General features: G+C 53.9%; 2 protein-coding genes across 2 annotated transcripts; one reads left to right on the top strand and one right to left on the bottom strand.

Moving 5' to 3' along the window:
• Positions 1-325: 325 nt before the first annotated feature.
• NAGS (N-acetylglutamate synthase) lies at positions 326-5,512 on the top strand. The gene is made up of 7 exons (XM_047757869.1): positions 326-864; positions 1,426-1,700; positions 1,826-2,039; positions 2,334-2,514; positions 3,085-3,256; positions 3,355-3,537; positions 4,923-5,512. Exons 1-7 carry the CDS (start codon positions 445-447, stop codon positions 5,074-5,076), a joined length of 1,599 nt encoding a protein of 532 aa, XP_047613825.1. The 5' UTR covers positions 326-444; the 3' UTR covers positions 5,077-5,512.
• Positions 5,513-6,458: 946 nt separating this feature from the next.
• On the bottom strand, positions 6,459-10,073 carry TMEM101 (transmembrane protein 101). The gene is made up of 4 exons (XM_047757870.1): positions 9,696-10,073; positions 9,193-9,373; positions 8,207-8,353; positions 6,459-7,484 (listed from the first exon to the last, which is right to left on the bottom strand). The coding sequence occupies exons 1-4, from the start codon at positions 9,830-9,832 to the stop codon at positions 7,176-7,178; spliced, it is 774 nt and encodes a 257-aa protein (XP_047613826.1). The 5' UTR covers positions 9,833-10,073; the 3' UTR covers positions 6,459-7,175.
• Between the last annotated feature and the right edge of the window lie 11,192 nt (positions 10,074-21,265).

Below are 21,265 nucleotides of genomic sequence, written 5' to 3'. Positions count from 1 at the left end.
TCCTCCAGGCTTCCACTCTTCCCCACCTCTCCCTCCAGTCTCTGCCCTCAGCCAGGCGATACCTGCCACCTGCTCTCCCCTCTTGCCCACGTCAGACTCCCTCCTAATCATTCAAGACCCCGCAGAGCGCTGAGGCCACCTTTAGGTCCTGTGAGCCCCCCCCCAGGAACCGGCTCTGGCAACAGATTAAAGACACCTAGCCACCCCTTATCAAGGCCTCGTGACTCTTACTAGTGGGTTACTAGGGGCGGGGGATCCTGTTAGGCGCCGCCCTCTGACCCGCCGCCTGACCCTCTTCAAAGGCACCCAGAAGCGACTCGGCGCCCCCGTCCGCGCCCCGCCCCGGCCGGCCCGGCCCCGCCCCGCTGAAGGTTAAGAGGCCCGCAGAGCCGGGAGCTCCCGACAGACGGTCACTCTTTGGGGGGGCGAGCGGGTTTGGTTGTCATGGCGACGGCACGGCTGGCCTGGGCCCTGCGGGCGGCCCCTGTGAGCCGAAGGCTGCGCGGCCCTCGAGGCACTGGGGGCGCCCGGGGGCTGAGTGGCAGCGCGCGGCGGCGGGCGGCCAGGGGCACCAGCCCCGGGCGCCGGCTCAGCACGGCCTGGGCGCCTGCCCGAGAGGATGCCGACGAGGGCGCTGGGGATGGCGCCCCCTCGCCTGCAGTGGAGGAGCCGTCGTGGAAGCCACCCCCCACGTCCCCCGTGCCCCCCGACCCTCCGGGGCCCCCGGCCGGCCGCTCGCTGGTGCAGCGGGACATCCAGGTCTTCCTGAACCAGTGTGGGGCCAGCCCAGGAGAGGCGCGCCACTGGCTCTCGGAGTTCCAGACCTGCCACCACTCCACAGACAGGCCCTTCGCCGTCATCGAGGTGAGCGGAGCCCGGCGTCCGCCAAGTCACAGAGAGGGAGTGGGAGATGGGTGGCGACCTGTCTGTCACTAGACGTGGCAGGACAGTCTGCAGACTCTAGGCAGCAGAACCAGGAAGCGGCTGGACAGAACCCTGACTAGCGCGGGCGACTGGGCGAGACTGGGTGCTCCTCCCCAAGTCTCACGCGGAGCCTGAGTGAGGAGCCTGGGCTTGTCAAGTATGATGCACGGGAGAAGTGCTGTCACCCTGAGCGCAGTTAGGGGTTCAGTCGGCAATTGGGGAGCCTGGACAGAAGCTGCCTGCGTCACCCCTCCCCCTCAGGTGTTCGTTCTAGGGTCCAAGGTCGCAGGGAGGAGCGGAGGGAGGAACACGAGTGTGAGATAAGAGGACGGCAAGACCCAAGGGGGCAAAGGGCAGAGCAGGTGGGCGCAGGTGGCCAGAAATGGGGCCTGACAACTCCTGGGCAGGGTTGGGGACTGAGAGGGCCAGGATGTAGGACAGGCAGGAGCAACAGGAGTCATGGCCAGGGTCTCAGCCATTTGAACACCTGCTCCTCCACAGGTGGAAGACGAGGTGCTCAAGTGCCAGCAGGCCATGTCCAGCCTGGCTTTTGCCCTGGCCTTCCTGCAACGCATGGACATGAAGCCTCTGGTGGTTCTGGGGCTGCCGGCTCCCACTGCGCCCTCAGGCTGTCTTTCCTTCTGGGAGGCCAAGGCACAGCTTGCCCAGAGATGCAAGGTGCTGGTGAACACGCTGCGGCACAATGCCGCCACCGCTGTGCCTTTTTTTGGTGGTGGGTCGGTACTGGGAGCTGCTGAGCCAGCCCCTCATGCCAGGTTAGTGCCAGCCCTGCCTGCCCCTGCACCCCAGATCTCGCGAAGCTGCCGGCCCCGCCCCAGCACCGCCCCAGTCCCGGGGGTCCTGGAGGCAAGTTCCTTGAGCACCAGCGTCTGGCCCGCAGCTACAGCGGCATCGTCTCGGTGGAGACGGACCTGCTACAGTGGTGCCTGGAGTCGGGTAGCATTCCCATCCTGTGCCCCATCGGGGAGACGGCTGCGCGCCGCTCCGTGCTCCTCGACTCGCTGGAGGTGACCGCGGCCCTGGCCAAGGCGCTGCAGCCCACCAAAATTATCTTCCTCAATACTACAGGCGGCATATGCGACAGCAGTCACAAGGTGTGTCTCCTCCTTTTGGGCCCTATACTGTCCGCGACTCCAGGCCTGGGTGAACCCCTCTCTTGCATCCCCTGCATGCCTCCCTGACGGGCCCCAGAGTCACTTTTCTCTCAAGCCGCATGGGTCGGGAATGGAGTGTCAGGGAGGCGCTCTATCCGTGGGGGCTCAGGTCTGAGCCCTCCCTGGCTGAGGACTCCGAGAGGAAGAAGGTCAGTGAGGACAGGTCCGTGGGGCGGGGGCGCAGTCCTTGGCCGGGGGCAGGCTGGGAGCTAACCCTCTCGTCCTGGGACACAGGTCCTGAGTAACGTGAACTTGCCCGCCGACCTGGACCTGGTGACCAATGCGGAGTGGGTGAGCACCAAAGAACGGCAGCAGATGCGGCTCATCGTGGACGTGCTCAGTCGCCTGCCCCACCACTCCTCGGCGGTCATCACCGCCGCCAGCACGCTGCTCACGGAGCTCTTCAGCAACAAGGGTGAGGGCCGGAACAGGGGGCGCGCGAGGTGGCGGGGGAGCAGGAGAGGCGGTGGAAGCCGTAGGGGCCGCCGCCAAAGCAAAGGTTTCCTCCTCTTGCCGAACCTGGGGGAAGTGACCAAGGAGGTGGACGGGCCCGGCCTGGACTTGGGTGAACCTAGACAGATGGGCGGGTCTTGGGTAGGTGGGAGGAACCACGGACCCGGCGGAACCAAGTGGGATGGACAGGACTAGGAGCGATGGGCGGGGTTTGGGTGGGTGGGCGGGACCAGGGGCGGAGAGAGCAAGGTTTCGGGAGGTAGGCGGGACTAGGGGAAGTAGGTGGGACTACAGGAGAGGCGCGGAACTTGAAGGACAAACTTTGCCTGGGAAAAGCATCTCCCTGAGTGAAAATCGCGTACAAACCATGCAGACCACCTAAAACGTCTCGTTGTGGAGAGCTCCCAAAGGGGATAATTGTCCCACCAGCCCTTGTCCTACCTGAAACCCCCACCAGGCTGAGCAAACGGAGGCGTGGAGGGGACTTGGCTCTCGGACTGAATTAACCTCTCCTCCTCCATCCCACCCCCAGGGTCCGGGACCCTGTTCAAGAACGCCGAACGGATGCTGCGAGTGCGCAGTCTGGACAGCCTGGACCAGGACCGCTTAGTGAACCTGGTCAACGCCAGCTTTGGCAAGAAGCTGCGGGACGACTATCTGGCCTCGCTACGCCCGCGACTGCACTCTGTCTACGTCTCTGAGGGGTGAGGCTGCGGGCCCCCGAGGGCAGGGACCGAGGGACAGAGCCGGGGATCTCCGGGCCAAGGAGAGGTCCCAGCCTGCCTCTCCCCCGCTGCGCCAGGTACAACGCGGCCGCCATTCTGACCACGGAGCCCGTACTGGGGGGCACCCCGTATCTAGACAAGTTTGTGGTGAGTTCCAGCCGCCAGGGCCAAGGCTCCGGCCAGATGCTGTGGGAGCGCCTGCGGCGGGACCTGCAGACGCTTTTCTGGCGCTCCCGGGTCACCAACCCCATCAACCCCTGGTAGGTCCCGCCCCTCCCGGCTCAGGGCTGGGCCCCGCCCCGACACCCGGGGTCCAGGCAGGCTGGGCTTCCCCTTCTTTCACTAGCCATCCGTCCCCACCGGAAATGGTCCACTCCGTGTGCCTGACGCTCCCCAGACAGTAGACCACACACAGAGCCTGAGATTTCCCTAGAAGCAGAGCACACTTATCCTGGCTCTGCCCTGCCACGGTGGATTCCTTGAAGACACTTCCCACCGCCACGCTGCCTGCCACTCCCAGGGTCCAGAGAGCCTTTGGGCTCTATTCCAGGCCCAGTTGCCAAGCTCTGGCCCAGGCCCATTGCATGTCCAGCGGAAAACTCCCTCCTCTCTTTCCCTCTGCAAATATCCCCTCATCCCCCACTACCCTGCTCTGTGGGCACCAAGAAGTGAACAAGAACCCCTCCCGGGGCTGTCAGCCAAGACAGCGTGGGAGAGGGCAAAAGAGGTCTTCACTCCAGACCTCCTAGCTCTGTGACTCTGGCAAGTTACCTAACTTCTCTGTGCAAAGAGCATAACAACCCTAGACTCTTGGCTGATATTATGAGAATAAAATCAGATTACAGACCACAGGTCCTAGCAGGATGTCTGGTGTGTAACAGGCATTCCCCAGAAATATTGTGGGTTTGGTTCCAGACCTCCACAATAAAGCGAATATTGCAATAAAGCAAATTACATGAATTTTTTGGTTTCCCACTACATATAAAAGTCATGTTTACAGTATACTATGGTCTATTAAGTGTGCGATTAGGTCAAAAAATAATGTACATATTTTAATTTTAAAATATTTTTATTGGGAGTTCCTGTTGTGGCCCAACGGGTTAAGTATCCATGAGGATGTGGGTTCAATCCCTGGCTTCGATCAATGGGTTAAGGATCCACTGTGGCCACTGGCTCTGGTGTAGGTCACAGATGTGGCTCGGATCTGGCGTGGCTGTCACTGTGGCTGTGGCCAGCAGGTGCAGCTCTGATTCGACCCCTAGCCTGGGAACTTCCATATGCTGCAGGTGTGGCCCTAAAATATATATATTAGCTAAAAAATGCTAACCATCATCTGAGCCTTCAGTGAGTAGTCATCTTTTTGCTGATGGAGCATCTGAAATATTGCAAGAATTACCACAGTGTGACACGGAGACACAAAGTGACCAAATGCTCTTGGAAAAATGGCACTGATAGACTAGGCTCTACACGGGGTTGCCACAAACCTTCAACTTGTAAAAAAAAAATTTTTTTAATGCAGTATCGGCCAAACACAATACAATGAAGCACAGTACAACGAGGTATGCCTGTAGTAGGTCCTCAATAAGCAAACCAGTGAGTGGCAAGCACCGGCCTTACCTAAAACCTTCTCCCCAACCCCCACCAGGTACTTCAAACACAGTGATGGCAGCTTCTCCAACAAGCAGTGGATCTTCTTCTGGTTTGGCCTGGCCGACATCCGGGACTCTTATGAGCTGGTCAACCATGCCAAGGGGCTGCCGGACTCCTTCTGCAAGCCGGCTTCTGACCCAGGCAGCTGACCTTCTCCACCAGCCCTGTAGGCCCTGGGACAGCCAGGGTGGACCAAAAGCCATGCCTGCTGGAGGTGTCCCCAGGCAGCCAGACCAGGCTTGCTGGCTGAGTGATCTGCAGAGGAGGTGGCCCCTACTCTGCCGCGCCCAGAGCGGGGCACCTGAGTGAGGACAAGTACAGGAAGAAGGGCCTGCCCAAGATCCCCAACTTGCTCCAAAGCCACAACCAGATGGCCTCCAATTTTCAGTCCAGGGATTTGGGGGGAGGAGGGCAGGGCTCTACTCAGGGCTTAAGGATGGGCCAGTCTGTGGCCTCTGTGCTCTTCGGAGGCTCCCTTGCCCAAATGCTCACCCACATCTGCCTGAGACTCCACCACTCATTTGAATTCCTTCAGGTCTTGCAACTTCTCAGGAGGCCTTGATTAAAATGCAAATTCTTGTCTGAGTCAGCTTGCACTTGAAGGGAAATTAGCAGTGACCCTCTGGGAGCAGATCTTGAGGGCTGGGGAACCAGGGGACTCCCAGAGGGAAGAGAGGAGCTAAAGGAGACCAAGGCCCCAGAATGAATGCTGCCACCATCTCCCCCACTCAGCTGTCAGCAGCCCCTGGAGGGGCTCCCCTGCCCCCTAGTCAGGAAACATCTTCCATTTCACAGGCCAGACTGGCAGCAGCCCCGGCTCCCTTCCAGGCGGGCTCAGAGCCAAGCCCAGACTTGGATGCGTTTCCCTGGCCCCCCCCCCTAGAGGTTACATCTCGTCTCTGCAGCAGCAGAACATCTCGGACGGGCAGCAGTCCCAAGGCCCAGGTTTCACTCGACCTTTCTGACCCCCACAGTGCCAAGCGCCAAACTGGCTTCGGGGTTACTTTCGGTCTGGCGGTGTGTGGACGAGAAGGGAGAGGGTCACTAAGGCACAGCAGGGGCTGTGACAGAACCAACCCCAAGAGCTGCCTGTTTTCCCTTAGGTGAGGGGAGAGTACACATCTGGGCATGGGCATTAGAGCTGCCCTGGAAGCCGGCTCTGTGGCACTTCCTCTGAGCCTCCATTTCCTCATCTGTGAAATGCAAAGTCCTAGGCTTCCCAGCAGGAAGCTTAACATTAGTTCCCTCCCTCTAGTGGCCCCACCGAAGATTTCTTTGAAAAGAGCTGGCACCGAATGGGGAGGAAAAGACAAGCCGCAGCAAGAGGGACTGACGTGAGAGAAAGCACACGCTACAGGGAGTATGTGGAGACTTTTGAGAGTCAGAGAACTGTGGGAACTTTCGGAACAGGGAAAGGTCATGGGCGGACCAAGGTGGGGCTGAACCAGATACAGGCTTTCAAGAAACCCAAGATCAATCCCAGCCAATGGCAAAGTGTCCTGTGGGGAGAACAGAGAAGCAAAGCCAAATGTCTATATAAAATGTTTATTTTTGGAGGACTGTGTGGTCTGGTGTTTGGGAGGGTGCCCACCCCCACCGGGCTGGAAACAGAAGGCCAGAGGCAGGAAGTTGGCTGCTGCCTGCCCCACAGCCCGGAGTGGACAGGGGGCCTGTTCTGCCCTCAAAGGGGGTGACAGCTAGTGCTGTTTCTGCCCCTGGAGTACCCTGAGAGCCCACGACTTCCGCGGTGCCTGGCCCCTCTGCTCCCCCGGGCCTGGTCCACGTGTCCACACCCGCACTCACTCTCAGTCCCCGAAAAGCACTGCAAAGCCTCCCTGCATCTGCAGCTTTCGAAAAGGAATTCTTCACATTGGCTCACTGCTGGTTCTCGGTCTCCCTTCCACTGGCTCCCACCCTGGGTACCCCCACCCTCGTCCAGCCTTACTCCCGTCCCTGGGACAGGAGACCCAGGCGCACAGCTGGCCCCAGCTCTCGTAACAAACAGGAAAAAGAAACCCGTAAAGCACAGTCACCAGGGCTCCCCCCGCCCCCAAACCAAGGCCCAAGCCCAGGAACTGGGGAAGAGACCTGCCTCCAACCAACACGCGCGCGTGCACACACACAACACACAGGGTCAAACGAACAGACCAAAAAGCATAAATAAACCTAACTGGGCCAGCAAGGAGGAAGCTAGGGTGGCCCTTGTGGCTCCGCATGCCCATTGCAGCCTCCCGCTCTGCTGTGCAACTCAGCCGTCAGTGGCCAGGATGATGGCGGTCCCGAAGATGCCCACACTCTCTCCAAGGAGCTTCATCTGGTTCCAGAACTCAACGCGCCGGGTGCTGTGCCAGTAGGCAACATTGCCATCAATGAGCAGCATGACCGGGGGCAGTAGTACAGCCAAGATCTGGGCAGCCAGGGTCACGTAGTAGCCTGACAGGAAGGCCAGTGCCAGGACGCCATACAGCACGAAGAAGAGCTGGATCATCAGCTCCCCTCCTGGGAGATGGTTCAGATACGCCAGCCGGTCCTCCTTGCTGTGCTGCAGGGAGTAGGCCTAGAGACACAGCGCCCTCTGAGGCTCTCCAACAGGCCAAGCAGCTTGTCCGGGGAAGGCCTCCCCGAGACACAAGCCAGCACCTACAGGGTGAGCTTCTAACTCCCTCCTCTGCCCAGGGGGCTTTCAGTGTCTCTCCCTCAGGCTAGGGAACACCATGAGGCTGGGGCCTCTGTGTCTCCCCACCCTGCGGGCTTGGAAAGGAAGAGGTTCCACAGTCAGACCGGGACTCTCACCTCTGAACACAGAACCCTGCACGTGGGAGATGGTGCCCAGGAACTAAGATGAAGCCAAGTGACCCAGGGCCTGTCCACGTCCCCATCCACCCCGGCCTCCCCTAGCACCCAGGATATAACCGGTTCTGCCAGGCAGCCCCATCGGCTCCAAACCTCCCCTCTGTCCCCTCTCCCAATCCGCTGGGGGCTGAAGCCGTGAGAGGACCAGGCCATCTTGCTATCCTGGCTCTCAGGCTTAGGACTGAATGGTCGATCCACCCTCTCCTCTCCTGGGTGGCCATCATGTTGGAAGAAGGGACTCTGAGCCAGCCCTCAGTCTCTTGAAGGTCCCCCAAGGCTCAGAAGCTGGTCAGGGCAACTGCCAGGAGCCAGGTCATCAGGAACTGCATGCGAGGCCTCATCCTGCCCACCTCCCTGCGTTCGGCCAGGCTCAGGCTCACAGCTCACTCCGTCAAGCATCTCCAGTCAACAGTTCCCCCAACCTACCACACAGATGAGGTAGATGCCCAGGAAGACCTGGCCGGTGGACTGAAGGGAACGGCTGCGGGGTTTCCGACGGTACAGCTCCCCGGCGCCGCTGGCCAGCACAAGAAAGCCGCCGATGATGGCAACTGTGCGCGAGTACATGCGGACCTAGGCCGAGGCGAGGGGACCCCAGTCAGGAACTGAAGCCACCACAGGTCTGCTGGCTGCCCGCAGCGCAGAACTGCCTGCCCATCTCGAAGCATCCCACTCCATGTGATGAACCCTCTTAGCATTTCCAAGTGTGGTGGGCAGGTAGAGCAGAGATAGGTGACTCTTTTTATCAGAAGTGAAAAGAGAGGCCCTGAAGGGTTAATAAAGTCGTCCAAGGTCCTACAGAAAGTAAGTGGCAGAACCCAGATGCCAAGCATTGCCCCCCCTCCCCACCCCAGTTCCGCTCCCTTGAATCCCAGTGTTCTTTCTGGTGTACAGTATAGTCTGTTCCACAAAGTAACCACTGATCTCACTGTCCTGCAGCTATTCACACATCTGCCTCCCCTACTGGACTGACAGTCCATTCCTTGAGGGTAGTGCCTTGGTCCAGGCTTTTCTCCAAGCATGTAGTGCCTGGCACAGGTTCTGGCATTTACAGGCTTAAATGCTGCCCTAGGATTAATTAAATTTCATAAAATCAGATGGTCAGATCAGATATTTCAAAGGTCCTTTTTGTCCTACGAGTCTGAGATAACAGACTACATCCTAAACCAAGGATTTAAATGTAAATGTAATGCCAACTGTGGTGTAACTTTGGGAAAGTCTGTTTCCCACCTCTGGACCTCAGTTTCCACACTTTGAAAGGCAGGCTTGTGTGGTCTCTAAATCCTTCTGTTCTGCGATCTGTGATAATCTCTACAAGCCTGGGGTTCCGCCTTCCCAGGCTTCACCCAGCTGTGCCGGACACTGGCTCCCCGTCATCCCAGCGAGGTCCCATCTAGGGCCGAGGCGCTCACCTTCAGCCAGTCCCCGTAGTGGACGTAGCCCCCGATGTAGGCGGCGTAGGTGCTAACGGCCAGCTGGAGTGCGGCTCCCAGCGCGAACCAGCGCCGCTTCACTCCAAAGGACATGAAGCTAGCGCACAGCACGGCCGCCCCCATGTCGAAGTACAGGTAGGGCACTGGGATGTCGGGCTTCCTGCGAGCCGGGCGGTGGGAAGGAACAAGGACAGAATGAAGCAAAGAATGAAGCGGGAAGAGCCTCGGGACCCCCTGAGCTCCCGCAAGCTCCACTGCTTCCCCAAACCAGAGCCCCCTCTCATGGCTAGGACCCCGCACTACCCTCGATACCCACCTTGCTCCAGACCAGAGTCCCTAACAAGTTTGAGGCCCCCAATCCCCCCCAGTACAAGCGTCCCAACTTTCTGGGCCCGGACTTCTTCCCCACCTCACCGCACCCCCGTTCCTGAGACGGGCCGGACAGCCCCCACCACGTTCAGCGACCGCGCGGAGCCGCTCACCGGCGCGCCTCGGCCCTCTCAGCGTACAGCATGAGCTGGCTGAAGCAGCCCCAGAAGGGGCAGCGTGTGAGCAACACGGAACCCAGCTGCATGATCAGCTGCAGCATCCACCGTCGCGAACCCATCTTCGACGCCATCTTGAAGAAGGGCAGTCCGCCGCGGCCTCACCCCGGCCAGGGAGGTGGGTGAGGGCAATGCAACGCGCAACTTCCGGGCCTCGCGAGGGTTTTCTTTCCCCTTCCGTCGGGAAACAAAGCTCTCTTTTTCTAGTTCTGGACCGAGGGAAGTGTTCTAGCTGCGGGGTTCAGCCTTAACTTCTGCCCACTGAGGCTTAAGGGCCCCTTCGTGTAGCTGTAAAATTGAAAATTAGAGTAGAAAAAGGAACAGTAAACGAACTAACTTTTGAATGCATCTAAACCTGGGCTCCAACCCTATCGCCTTACACTTCACAAGATATATCTGGGAAAGGGGGACAGTGCTGGTCCTAGCACATGGCGGGTTCAGTAGTGTACACACACACACACACAACCCCCACACCAGAGGAAACCCTCTGCTTCTGCTTAAGTTCAAAGTAGGAGGGTCTTCTAAGAGCCACTCCTGAGAAGTCTGGCCTTGGTCTGCCCTTCTGCTGTCCCCTGAGAGAAGAGAGTGTGCTGATGTGGACATGAGACATCTCAATCAGTGTGTTTTTCTCCAGCTCGGTGCTCCCACTCTAGCCCAAACCACCACCTTTTGTCAGTTTAACTGCAGCAGGCTTCCACCGGTCTTCCCCACTTCTTTGTTTTCAGCTCCTCGGTGTTTTTTCTTTTTTCCTCTTTCTAGGGCTGCACCCAGCAGCATACGGAATTTCCTGGGCCAGGGGTGCTGCGCCAGCTTTTGCAGAAACACCAGATCCTTAACCTACTAGGCCACAGGGGGAACTCCTTGGCTCCCCCATTTTATGTTCTCATAACCATCAGGCACCCTTCCTCTGATTCACTTGACATATTGGCGATTACATACTTGTGATTTTTTTGTTTGTTAATGACTAGATTAACACTAGATTGTGAGCTCCATGAGGGCAAGGATAACATCTCCTTTTTTTACTATTATATCCTCAGGGCCTAGGAAGATGCATTCATGAAATGTGTGCTGCATAGATAAACAAACAAAAGGTGTTACCGCTATGTTTTGTCTCAGTAATTATGTGTTGAATAAATAAGCAAAAGTTCTGGGCACTCTGGGATTGCCACCACAACGCTACCCCTACCTATCTTCCTGCACCCCCACCCTGCAACATACAAATTCATCTTCTAATACTGAAGTTAAGACTACAAGTACTTCCATTAGGCCTTTTAATTTGGGAAATCTGTTTCCATTTCCCTGGGGGTGGTGAAGGGAAGAGGTCTGGTGTCCAAATAACATTTCTGACAATGTGAATTTAAAATTCACCATCATGGGAGTTCCTGCTGTGGCACGGTGGGTTAAACTCAGGCATTGCCACAGCTGTGATGCAGGTCACAGCTTCGGCTTGGATTTGATCCCTGGCCCAAAAAACTTCCAAGGGTGCAGCCAAAAAAGAAAAAAAATATATATATATATATAATTTATATGTAACATATAAACTATTATATCATGAAACTATATATTTGCTTGTGTTCTAATTATATGATCATATTATGATTTTATTGTATGTTATATTTATATAATATATAAATATAATAAAATAAAGTTTCTAATCAGCCAGTGAAAGCTAGACAACAAAACACCTTTTCACATCTAGTTTTCTTACAGTCACTAGAATACGGGATTCCCTTGTGGCTCAGCAGGTTAAGGACCCAGTGTTGTCCTGCTGCAGTGACACAAGTTCGATCCCTGACTCAGAAACTTCCACATGCCACAGGTACTACCGAAACAAAACAAAACAAACTCACTAGGACGCCTGGGTATATTAGAAAGAATGCTGAGAAAGAGATCTATCCATGCAGAAAGCTAGGGAATGAGAGTGTGTGATCGCTGGGATTGGGGTCGGGATAGGAGTGGGAAATCTCCAGGAACTGGGAATGAAAAGACTGGGTTAAAAGTCGTTTTGCCTACTTCCTCCCTCCATCCCTGCCACCAGGGACAACCACATAAGGCAAATTTTTTCACCAAAATACAGGCACATAGTGCAGAATCAACTTTCCAGTTGGTTTTCTTTTTCCAATCTCCTCACCCATCCCCAATTCAAATGCAACAAGATACACAGCCCTCAAGAAGGCGCTAAGGTGCTGAGACCTGGGATAGTGCATGTCCACAAAATAGTTCCAGGAACAATACCCTTACCTGACCCCAGCCCCATCATAATTTTTCTGATCAAGTCCCCAGCAGCAGAGGCCAGGGACATATGAGAGGAGGGGGAAGGAGATTCAGATCAATGAAATCTTCCTTGTACCCATCCCACCCCAGCTCCCTCCAGTCTTCAGCCTCTGCCTCTTAGTGCTCTCTTCCCCAAAGCAGTGTTGAAGACTAGGGGCCAGATCCCTCTTCTAGGGCCGGGAAAGATGACGGCATTATGCTAGGTCAGAGGGATATAGGTGAGGGAGGGGTGGTGGGTCCTAAGCCCCGAGATGAACACAATCATCTCTCTCTCTCCTCCTGTCATTCCTCCCACCTGGTCTGGCAGACAACTGAGCCCCAAAGACACCGAAGGACCATCCCTCTTCCAGCTGCCTCTCTAGAGGGCTCCCCTGCCCTCCAGTTCCTCTGGGGCCCTGCTTGTACTTGCACTCAGCCATGTCCATGGCTAGAGCCAGTGACCGGCATGATGCCTATGATACCCAGCAGAGTAGTAGCTGTCTCGACCAGGCTCAGCCAGGGCTCCACACTGCTCGACACCACACCGCCAGCCGCCTGGGGCCAGCACCAGTCAAGTTGCCCGGGTTGGCCACACAAAAGTGGGTGGCCCAGCTTCCTGAAGGCTGGTGCGTCACAGTCATATACCCGGGGATTACTGGCCAGCAGCAGCTGCATGCCTGTCCAGATGGTCACGACATCTTGAACTTGAGGTGCTACAGCCAGTTGCCTCTGATAGAGGAGGCCCTGCACTTGCAGAGCTGCAAAGGCCTTGGCCTGCAGCTTGCTGCTGATGATGTTCCCAGCCAGAGAGCACCTCCAGGTTGGCCTGGTGGCCAGGACTGCACCCCTGACTCACTGCAGCTGGTTCCCAGCCAGTTCTGCCAGCATAGGTGGAAGAGGCCCCAGACCCCAGCAGTGCCCAGCTCTGTCTGGTTATGTCACTCGGGTCCAGCTGCCTCAGGTTCCCGAGTCCCCACAGGCTGCAGGGATCCTGGATGGCAAGCAGGTTGTGAGAGATCCAGGCAGAGCAAAGGATGACAGGAAAGTCTAGGCATAGGAAGGCAAGCTGGTGTGGCTGAGGTCCAGCTGCTCCGGAAACGCAGGCCCCCCAGGGCTCCACCAGCCAGATCCCATGGGACACTGTGAGAAAGCAGCGGCACCTGCAGTCCCCACAGGCCCTGGTAGGAACCACCTGTCACGTGGTTGAGACAACTGTGGCTCAGCTCCAAGCGCCAAACTGTCAGGGAGCCTAGGAGGGGGCTGAGCACGTGGAGGACCCCACAGTTTACACAGTGCCCAAGACTTGGCAGGTACATTGTGCTGGGCACACTGCCTCCAGACCCCCAAGCAAGGCTAAGGCCACCATTGTGGCCATGGTCACTGCGAGGAAGGAGTGGCCACATCTGCCCCATCCTCACCCCATGGGCTGGAGTGAGGATGGCACCCGGGCAGTCACAGATGCCGAGTGAGACCTCGTGCCTCGCTCCTCCACCCAGAAGCCTGGGGATGCTAGGGGAGAAAAATAAAAGCAAACATTATTCAGGGGTCTCACCATCTGCTGGGTCCCCCAACATGGTCTCAAGCTCACCTTCCCTCCATCACCCAAGATTTTACCTGCTACCTGGGCTTCTGGCAAAAGCCGTTTCAGCCTTCAACCCCAGCAGCCTGATCCCCGACCCAGCCACCCCTCATTCCATTATTCCTACTAGGAGGAAAGGCGATCAGGGAAGATGGTCTTTTTAACCCTCTAGACTTTTCACTTCTGTGCCACACCCCACCTCTCTTATCTCCCACAGGGGCCCAGGAGAAAGCTGGCCTTCTCCTGCAAGGAGAGCTTCAACTAGATCCTGGCCTAAGGCCACGGAGGTCAGGGCGGTGGAACCCCTATGCATTCACCTATATTCCTGGCACTGCCTGCCGAGTGCAGTCGTAGCCCAGGATGGCAGAGGAATCTCAGCTGTCTTGCTGGCCTCCTGTCCGGGTCCCACCCCCAAAAGCAGCAGCAATCAGCTCTGAGGGTGGAGAGGGACAGGGTGAAGAAATCTCCAAGGCCTTTTGGCCTTACATCCAGGGGAGCAGGCCCCTGCCCTACTTCTCTAAGAGCAGGTGTTCCCCCGCCACCTCTTTCTCCCTTCTGGAGCCCCAGCCCTGCTGTGTGCCTTCTCCTGCAAGGCGAGCAGCTTCAGGGCCCCTGGAGCCCCCCAGGAAGCAGCCAGGTGTCTTTCACTTCTACTTCCTGCATAGACATCTGGACACAAAGGAAGGGAAAGCTCTCTTGTTCTCACTAGGTCAAAGGGCAAAATACTCCCTCTGGCCTTCCAGGAGTGCCCAGGGTTTCCTTCTGAAACCGAGGCGTCTGGGGCGCGGTGTCTGTGCCCAGTGCTCCTGCCTTGCTCCAGGAAGCCAAACAAGTCACTTTCTTCCTAGGTTACCAAGTGTGCTCACAAGCCCCACCCCGCAAACTCTCAAGAGTAATAAAGGCCATTGGAAGAGATGATTACCAAGGGCCAGGAATCTCATTAAAGGCTTCCTTTAATCCTCAACTGACACACTCATCTCACAGAGGAGGGAACTGATGCTTGGCAAGGCTGGCTAAGTTGCCGAGTCATACTGCTAATTAGTGGCAGAGGTGAAATCAGACACATTTCAGGCGGGTCTGAATCCAGTCCATCTCCTAGCACTAAGCTATAATGCCCCAAAGGCTGGGCCACTGTCCCCTATTCCAGCCAAATATTCTTCTAAGGAAGTCAAGGTTACAGGTGAATAACACAGATGATGTCCAGAATGCTAAGAGCAGCTGAGCCATCACCAGCCTAGGATATTAATCTAATCCTGTGGTTGATCAGACTTGAGCCCCTTCAAATTAACTGAAGTGATCTGGGTCAAGTAAATTATACTGGAAAAACTGGAGGAATAAGTGTCAATAATCTCTGAGAAAATACTACAAGCAGAAGGTTGCCAGAGACTTGAACTCAGCATAAGTTCCAATTTTCAAAATTCAAAAAGGGATCATCACGGAGTTCCTGTCGTGGCTCAGTGATTAACAAATCCGACTAGGAACCATGAGGTTGCGGGTTCGATCCCTGGCCTCGCTCAGTGGGTTAAGGATCCGGTGTTGCTGTGAGTTGTGGTGTAGGTCACAGACGTGGCTTGGATCCAGGGTTGCTGTGCCCATGGCGCAGGTCGGTGGCCTGGGAACCTCCATATGCCATGGGTGCGGCCCTAAAAAAGAAAAAAAAAAAAAAAAAGGCAGGGGTGGGGGGGAATCATCAGACATTATTCTGACCACCTACCTAAAATATGATGGCAACTAGGTGCCCACTGAGTTCACTAAAGTAAGTTATATCCAAACAACTTTATTTCCCTTTTTTAGAGTTGTTAAATGACTATCATAGACAAACGTCTGGATCTTATTAAAGTCTCTCATGATATATGCCCCTTCGGATAATATAAAAACACAGTTTATAAAAATTGGAACACAACATTGAGATGGATAACTAGTATACTGGATTATAGCACCAAGATTATTATTATTTTTTTTTTTTGCTATACTTTCGGCATATGGAAGTTCCTGGGCCGGGGATTGAACCTGCACTGCCACAGAGACAACACTGGATCCTCAACCCACAGCACCACAGCAGGAACCCCACACCAAGATTTTTAAAAAGCCTTTAGAGGTTGGACTAGTTTGCTAAAAGGAAGCCCTTTCACTGGCAAAGACAAGACAGCTCCCTGTCATATCTGCTTGTTTAGCTACTTCAGTCCTCCTCACTCAAGGGCATAGAGCAAGGACTAGGGGGCAGGAGACCTGAGCCCTAGCCTCAGTTCTGGGAATAAGCTGCAGCTTAGAGGACAAAAGGGCATGATACAGCTACCACGTGCTGCTTCTCAAAGTAATGAGCTCCCCATCAAAAACAGCGTTTGAGCCGAGGCAGCCTGTCAAGGATGCTCTAAGAGAGGGTATTTAACTGGGAGGTGGGACTATCCCATATAAGCTCCAAGATCATTGGAATTTCTCAGTGCTAGGGTATCTGTGCTGAACTTCAGATGTCACACCTGGGCCACCCCTGGAACTAGAAGCAACCTGTCTGCACACTCTTCACACACTGCCTTCTGGTGTTCCACGGCTGCATATCCTTCCCCCAGCCAGTGCATACCAGGGACAGCGAGACACTTTCTTAAAGGCTCAACAAGAAGCAAGCTCTATTGGATGCCAGCATGCAACTAACTGTATGGGGTCAAGGGACCACTGCTATAACCACTTCCCCCTGTAAACATCCTCAGCTCAACCCCCTTCTCCCTCAATGGTACAGAACTGATAAACTTCCTGTCCTGCTTATACTCAACTATTCACCCCGGGTCTAACACCTAAGTCACTCAACACAACTAAAATAGTCACCAAGTGGATGGTGACACGCCAAACACAGGCAAACACCTCTAGAGGGCACTCAGCATCTCAGACTAGTTCCCTCGTGTGGCGCTGAACCACAGGCCATGTACTCTCTCATCCTCGGCTCCTTGACAAACCTTCGAGCTCACCTGCAACTGTACTGCCTTCTCCTTCCTCCCTCTTATTATGGAGGAAGGGTCCCCTCCTATGAGAGGCCAAAACTCCCACTGTGGCCATGGACCCCACTCATTTCTCAGCGGTCAGGACAAGATCACTGACTAAACTGATCAACTCCTAAAAGTCTTGCTCCGGCCCCGTCCTCACCTCCAAACACCAAGCTCATTACCCAGCTGCCCACTTGCCCTCTGCTCTTCAGTTTCATGGGTAAGACAAATAACAAACCAGAACGCCATTTCCCCGCAAACCTCGAACATTCCCTTTGGTCACCATCCACCCAGAAATCATTCTTAGTTCCTCTTTCCCTTGACCATCTTCCTCTCACGTCCAATCCATCAGCCCGTCCAAGCAGTCCGGCAATCACCCCATCCCTTGCCTCAATCACTGCAACAGCCTCTCAATGCCAAGAGTCTTTCCGCTGCCACTGTTGCCGCCTAACATCAGGCTAAATCCCTCGATACCTTAAACCCTCCAACAGCTCCCCGTTGTGTCAAGAACAGCTTCCAGCTCAGTGGGTTAAGGATCCGGCGTTGCCGTGAGCTGTGGTGTAGGTGGCAGTCGAGGCTCGGATCCCACATTGCTGTGGCTCTGGCGTAGGCCGGCAGCTACAGCTTTGATTAGACCCCTAGCCTGGGAACCTCCATGTGCCGTGGGTGTGGCCCTCAAAAGACAAAAAAAGAAAAACAAACAGATTCCAGTCCCTACAATGGTTACAAGGCCTTGCAGGATCTGGTCCTTGCTTATCTCTCCATCTTGCTCACTAGGCTTCAGCCACCTATCTGTTAACAGTTGCTAAACATCCCAAGCTCTAATCAACCTCGACTTCAGCCCCTGCTCGTCCCTCTATCCCAGCACTCAGGGCTGCCACCTTGCTCTTCAGATTTCAGCTTAAAGCACATCTCAGAGGCCATCCTAAAATACGCTCTTTATAGTACACATACTTCCCTACAGTAAACATAAGCAACTACTTTAAGCTGGGAGACACACCAGGAAGGGGGCCAGATGAGGTAAAGCAGCCACCTGCTTGCTAGTCCTTCCACGAGAGACTAACTGCTGGAGTTGGCATCAGGATTAGTCGGGGGAAAGGGAAGAGAGGTTGGTTGAGAGTCACTACAGAGAACTGCCTTGCCCTCGCCTTATCTTGCCAGGTCAGGAATTTAGTTTTCTGTCTTTTCGACAAAACTGGAAATTAGGGAGGTCACCATCTGACCTGTCTTGGTCCTCGCTGCCCAAGTCATGCTGGAGAACCCTGTGGTAAGGGGAAGGCCCTGCTGCTAGAACCAGGTCACCCTTCTCTCCAGCTCCTCTAGTGTTTTTTCACTGGTGCCTCATTCTTTTCCCAAATTTGACTTCACGCTGTCCTCAGAACCCAGTCAGCCTGGAGCTCAGGCGATTCATCCAGTTATTAGACTGATGGCTTTCAAAACTTTACCTTGACAGCTGGGTGCTAGAGAATAATACATGATCTTTGCCCTAGAGCCTCAAAACTCCCCGTTAGACCATTTAAGATAAACCTAAGCAACTATAAAGCAAATCATACACCACCACATGACAATAAACAAATTACTGGAATCACTTTCCATTTTCACTGCCAAGGACGGCTTCACAGGTGGCACTGAAGCGAGGTATTGTAGGAAAAGAGAGATTATAAAACAGAACAGCTTGAGATTGGGAATAGTCTTAGACATCATCTACCCCCATACCTTTTATATGTATCAATTTCAAGATGCCAACGGATTAGAGTACACTTTGTGGGCTGGGGATGAGGGAACTGGTTGGAGTTTCTTTTGACACGGTGAAGTGCACTGCATTTTTAGAAATGCAAAGGGCAATGAGAAGCACGTTAACATCTAAAGGATATGAAAGACGTCAATAATGGGGTTTTTTTGGGGGGGCGGGGTGGTAAATGGAAAATGTTCACCTTATTTTTTAGTTTTTTCTGTAATGAGCCGTATTAAAAAAAAAACAAAAAAACCCACCTCATTTCGAAACTTTAGCACCCAGCAGAAACCTATCACCAGTGGATGGCAGCCCAACAGCATCCCCTTTTCACCTGTACAGCACTTGGTCCTGTGATATTAAAGCTCTGGGGTTTAGGCGGTACATACTGATTTCAAGTTTTCTAAAGGGGAATTCTCTGGCACCAGCAGCCTCCAGCAGTAATGGGAAAGAGCAGATCCACCATGTGAACAGTGACCATCGTCCAACCCAGATGATCAATTCCAGTTCCCAAGCTCTTCTCCCACGGTCCCCTCCACGCATCCTGTGCAGTGCAGCTTCCAGCACTCACACCCTCTCAGTATCTTCCATGTCAACAGGAGAGTCTACCTCTGTGTATGACTGAAAGCCCTCTGCATCTTCCTTTACCAGGATGGCCAATAAGAGAACAGCTTCTGACACACGCATTCTTGGCTTTAAAAATGTCAAGGAGCCCTTACCCTGAATCAGCGGTTCCCAGGCTGCAGCCCGTTAACTAATACTGAAGTGTCTGAGCAAGTTTCAAAACATCAAAAATCAGCAATAAGCTCTTCAGACTTAGGCGCAGATTCAGTATTAACTCACTGGGCAAAGCTATTTATACCATCCTGACCAGGTGCCCTGAACAGCAGTAAACCCAAAGGCATGTATGTGGCAGTGGGGAGATGACCAGGGGCTGGGGTGTAAAGGCGTGCAGGAGTGCGAATGTGTGTACGTGCAGTTGTGTGTGAAGAGAAAGGAGGCCTCAAAACCAAGGAGACATTGCAAGACCTGTACACGTTCCACCATAGATGAAAGTCCTCTGTACCATACTCAACAGTTCAATGTTCTTTCGATTTAGGAGCAATTTCTGCCACTCTCCCCAGACTATTCTATGGCCCACTCCAAAGCTGGCTAACAAAGGTAAGCAATGCACATGCCACCAGTTTGTAAAGTCACAGGGCATTAGGCACCCACTTTAATCCCAGATAAGGCCTGGGATTTGTTCCCAGCTCTGCCACCATGGGCAGCGGGGGTATTCTCCACAAGTCACCTAGCCCTGGTGAAACCCACTCACCTTCTATAAAATGAGTGGTCTTCAAATTATAATTCAAGAAATTCCTCAGAGACTCCAGGAAGAGATAGGGATGAGATTTGTGAGAGAGCAGGCCTCTGAGGCCACCCACCCTTGACCAAATGTTTTCCATCTAAACAAAGACTTCTGAAACAGGAGTTCCCACTGTGGCACAACAGGATTGGTGGTGTCTTGGGAGCACTGGAACGCAGGTTTGATCCCTGGCCCAGCATAGCGGGTTAAGGATCTGGTGTTGCTAGAGCTGCGGCTTAGTTCACAATTATGGCTTGGATCTGATCCCTGGCCCAGGAATTCCATGTGCCACGGGGCAGCCAAAAAAAAAAAAAAAAAGACTTCTAAAACAAAATTGGAGCTTCTGAAAAGCAGCTATTCTAATCTCATCTCCAGATTTAACCACCTCAGGACCAAGCTAACATGTATATTCACATCTACAAAGTATCTTCTAAGCATTAAGCATGTTAAAGAACTTAATGAACCCTTCACACCGATTCTAGGAGCTGAGTATTAGTCTCATGTTTACAGCTGAGGACACTAAGGCTTTGACGGGTAAAATGATTCATCCACAGTTACAAAGTGAAGAAGTGCCAAGCGTGAGGATTTGAAGACAACCACGTCTCCAAAGCCCTTGTTCTCCTTGTACACTGCACGTCTTTCCCAACACACGAACTCCACATCTTGGACTACTCAGTGTTCCCCCACATGGTCTGATAAACTAAAAACTAAAGAGTCAAAAGTGCTTCCTACCAGACACAGCAGTTGGTACCCACTGTCCCCACTCACAGACCTAGACACAAATGGCGAGGAAGTGATGACATGAGGCACGTGACAGAGCTTCCTCCCGGTCTTGCTGTTTTCATCACGTCGTCTTGTTTTTTTAGGGCCGCACCTGTGGCACATGAGAGGTTCCCAGGCTAGGGGTCAAACTGGAGCTGTAGCTACTGGCCTACACCACAGCCACAGCAATGCCAGACCCCAGCCACATCGACCTACACAGCTCATGGCAACGATGCATCCTTAACCCACTGAGAGAGGCCAGGGATCAAACCCATGTCCTCATGGATACTTGTCGGGTTCTTATCCCACTGAACCACAACGGGAACTCCTTATGTTCACTTCTTTAATTGCATCTCTCAGGTTTTCTGGATCTTGTAAGGTCTCTTCTCTTCTCCCTCTTTTAACTTCTCAAGGAGTCTACATCTCCATGCAGACTAAATCAAAAGCCTGGTACTTTAAACCAAGTTCTGGCCAACGGCAGGTGGATATGAAAGTATATTCTCAGTCTTCTCTCATTCTTCCTTCAAACAGTCCTGTAAAAATGGTCTTAAGTATGTACCCACCCCTCTTATTCTCTACTCCACTTATACACAAGCCCCAACCCGGGATTCCCCTCCTTAAATTACACACTTGGCACTGTTATTTCTGCATGAGTTCTCAGGGCCAGAAGGAAGGAGGGTAAAGAGTAGGAAGCAGAGTCTAAAGGGAAAGGTCCAACCAAACACACACATCCTTAGATGCCCTCTCTCTCCAGGGCCTCTAAAAGCACACACGAACCCAAGACATGAGTGATGGTTAAAAAAATTGGGGTTTTATTGTTTTTTCTAAACAATACTAAAAAAAAAAAAAAAAATTTCATTT

The sequence above is a fragment of the Phacochoerus africanus genome, chromosome 14 (assembly GCF_016906955.1).
Source record: "Phacochoerus africanus isolate WHEZ1 chromosome 14, ROS_Pafr_v1, whole genome shotgun sequence".
Taxonomy (NCBI): domain Eukaryota; kingdom Metazoa; phylum Chordata; class Mammalia; order Artiodactyla; family Suidae; genus Phacochoerus; species Phacochoerus africanus.
Note: the sequence above shows the minus strand (reverse complement) of the source record. Positions and strands in the feature narration are given on the sequence as shown.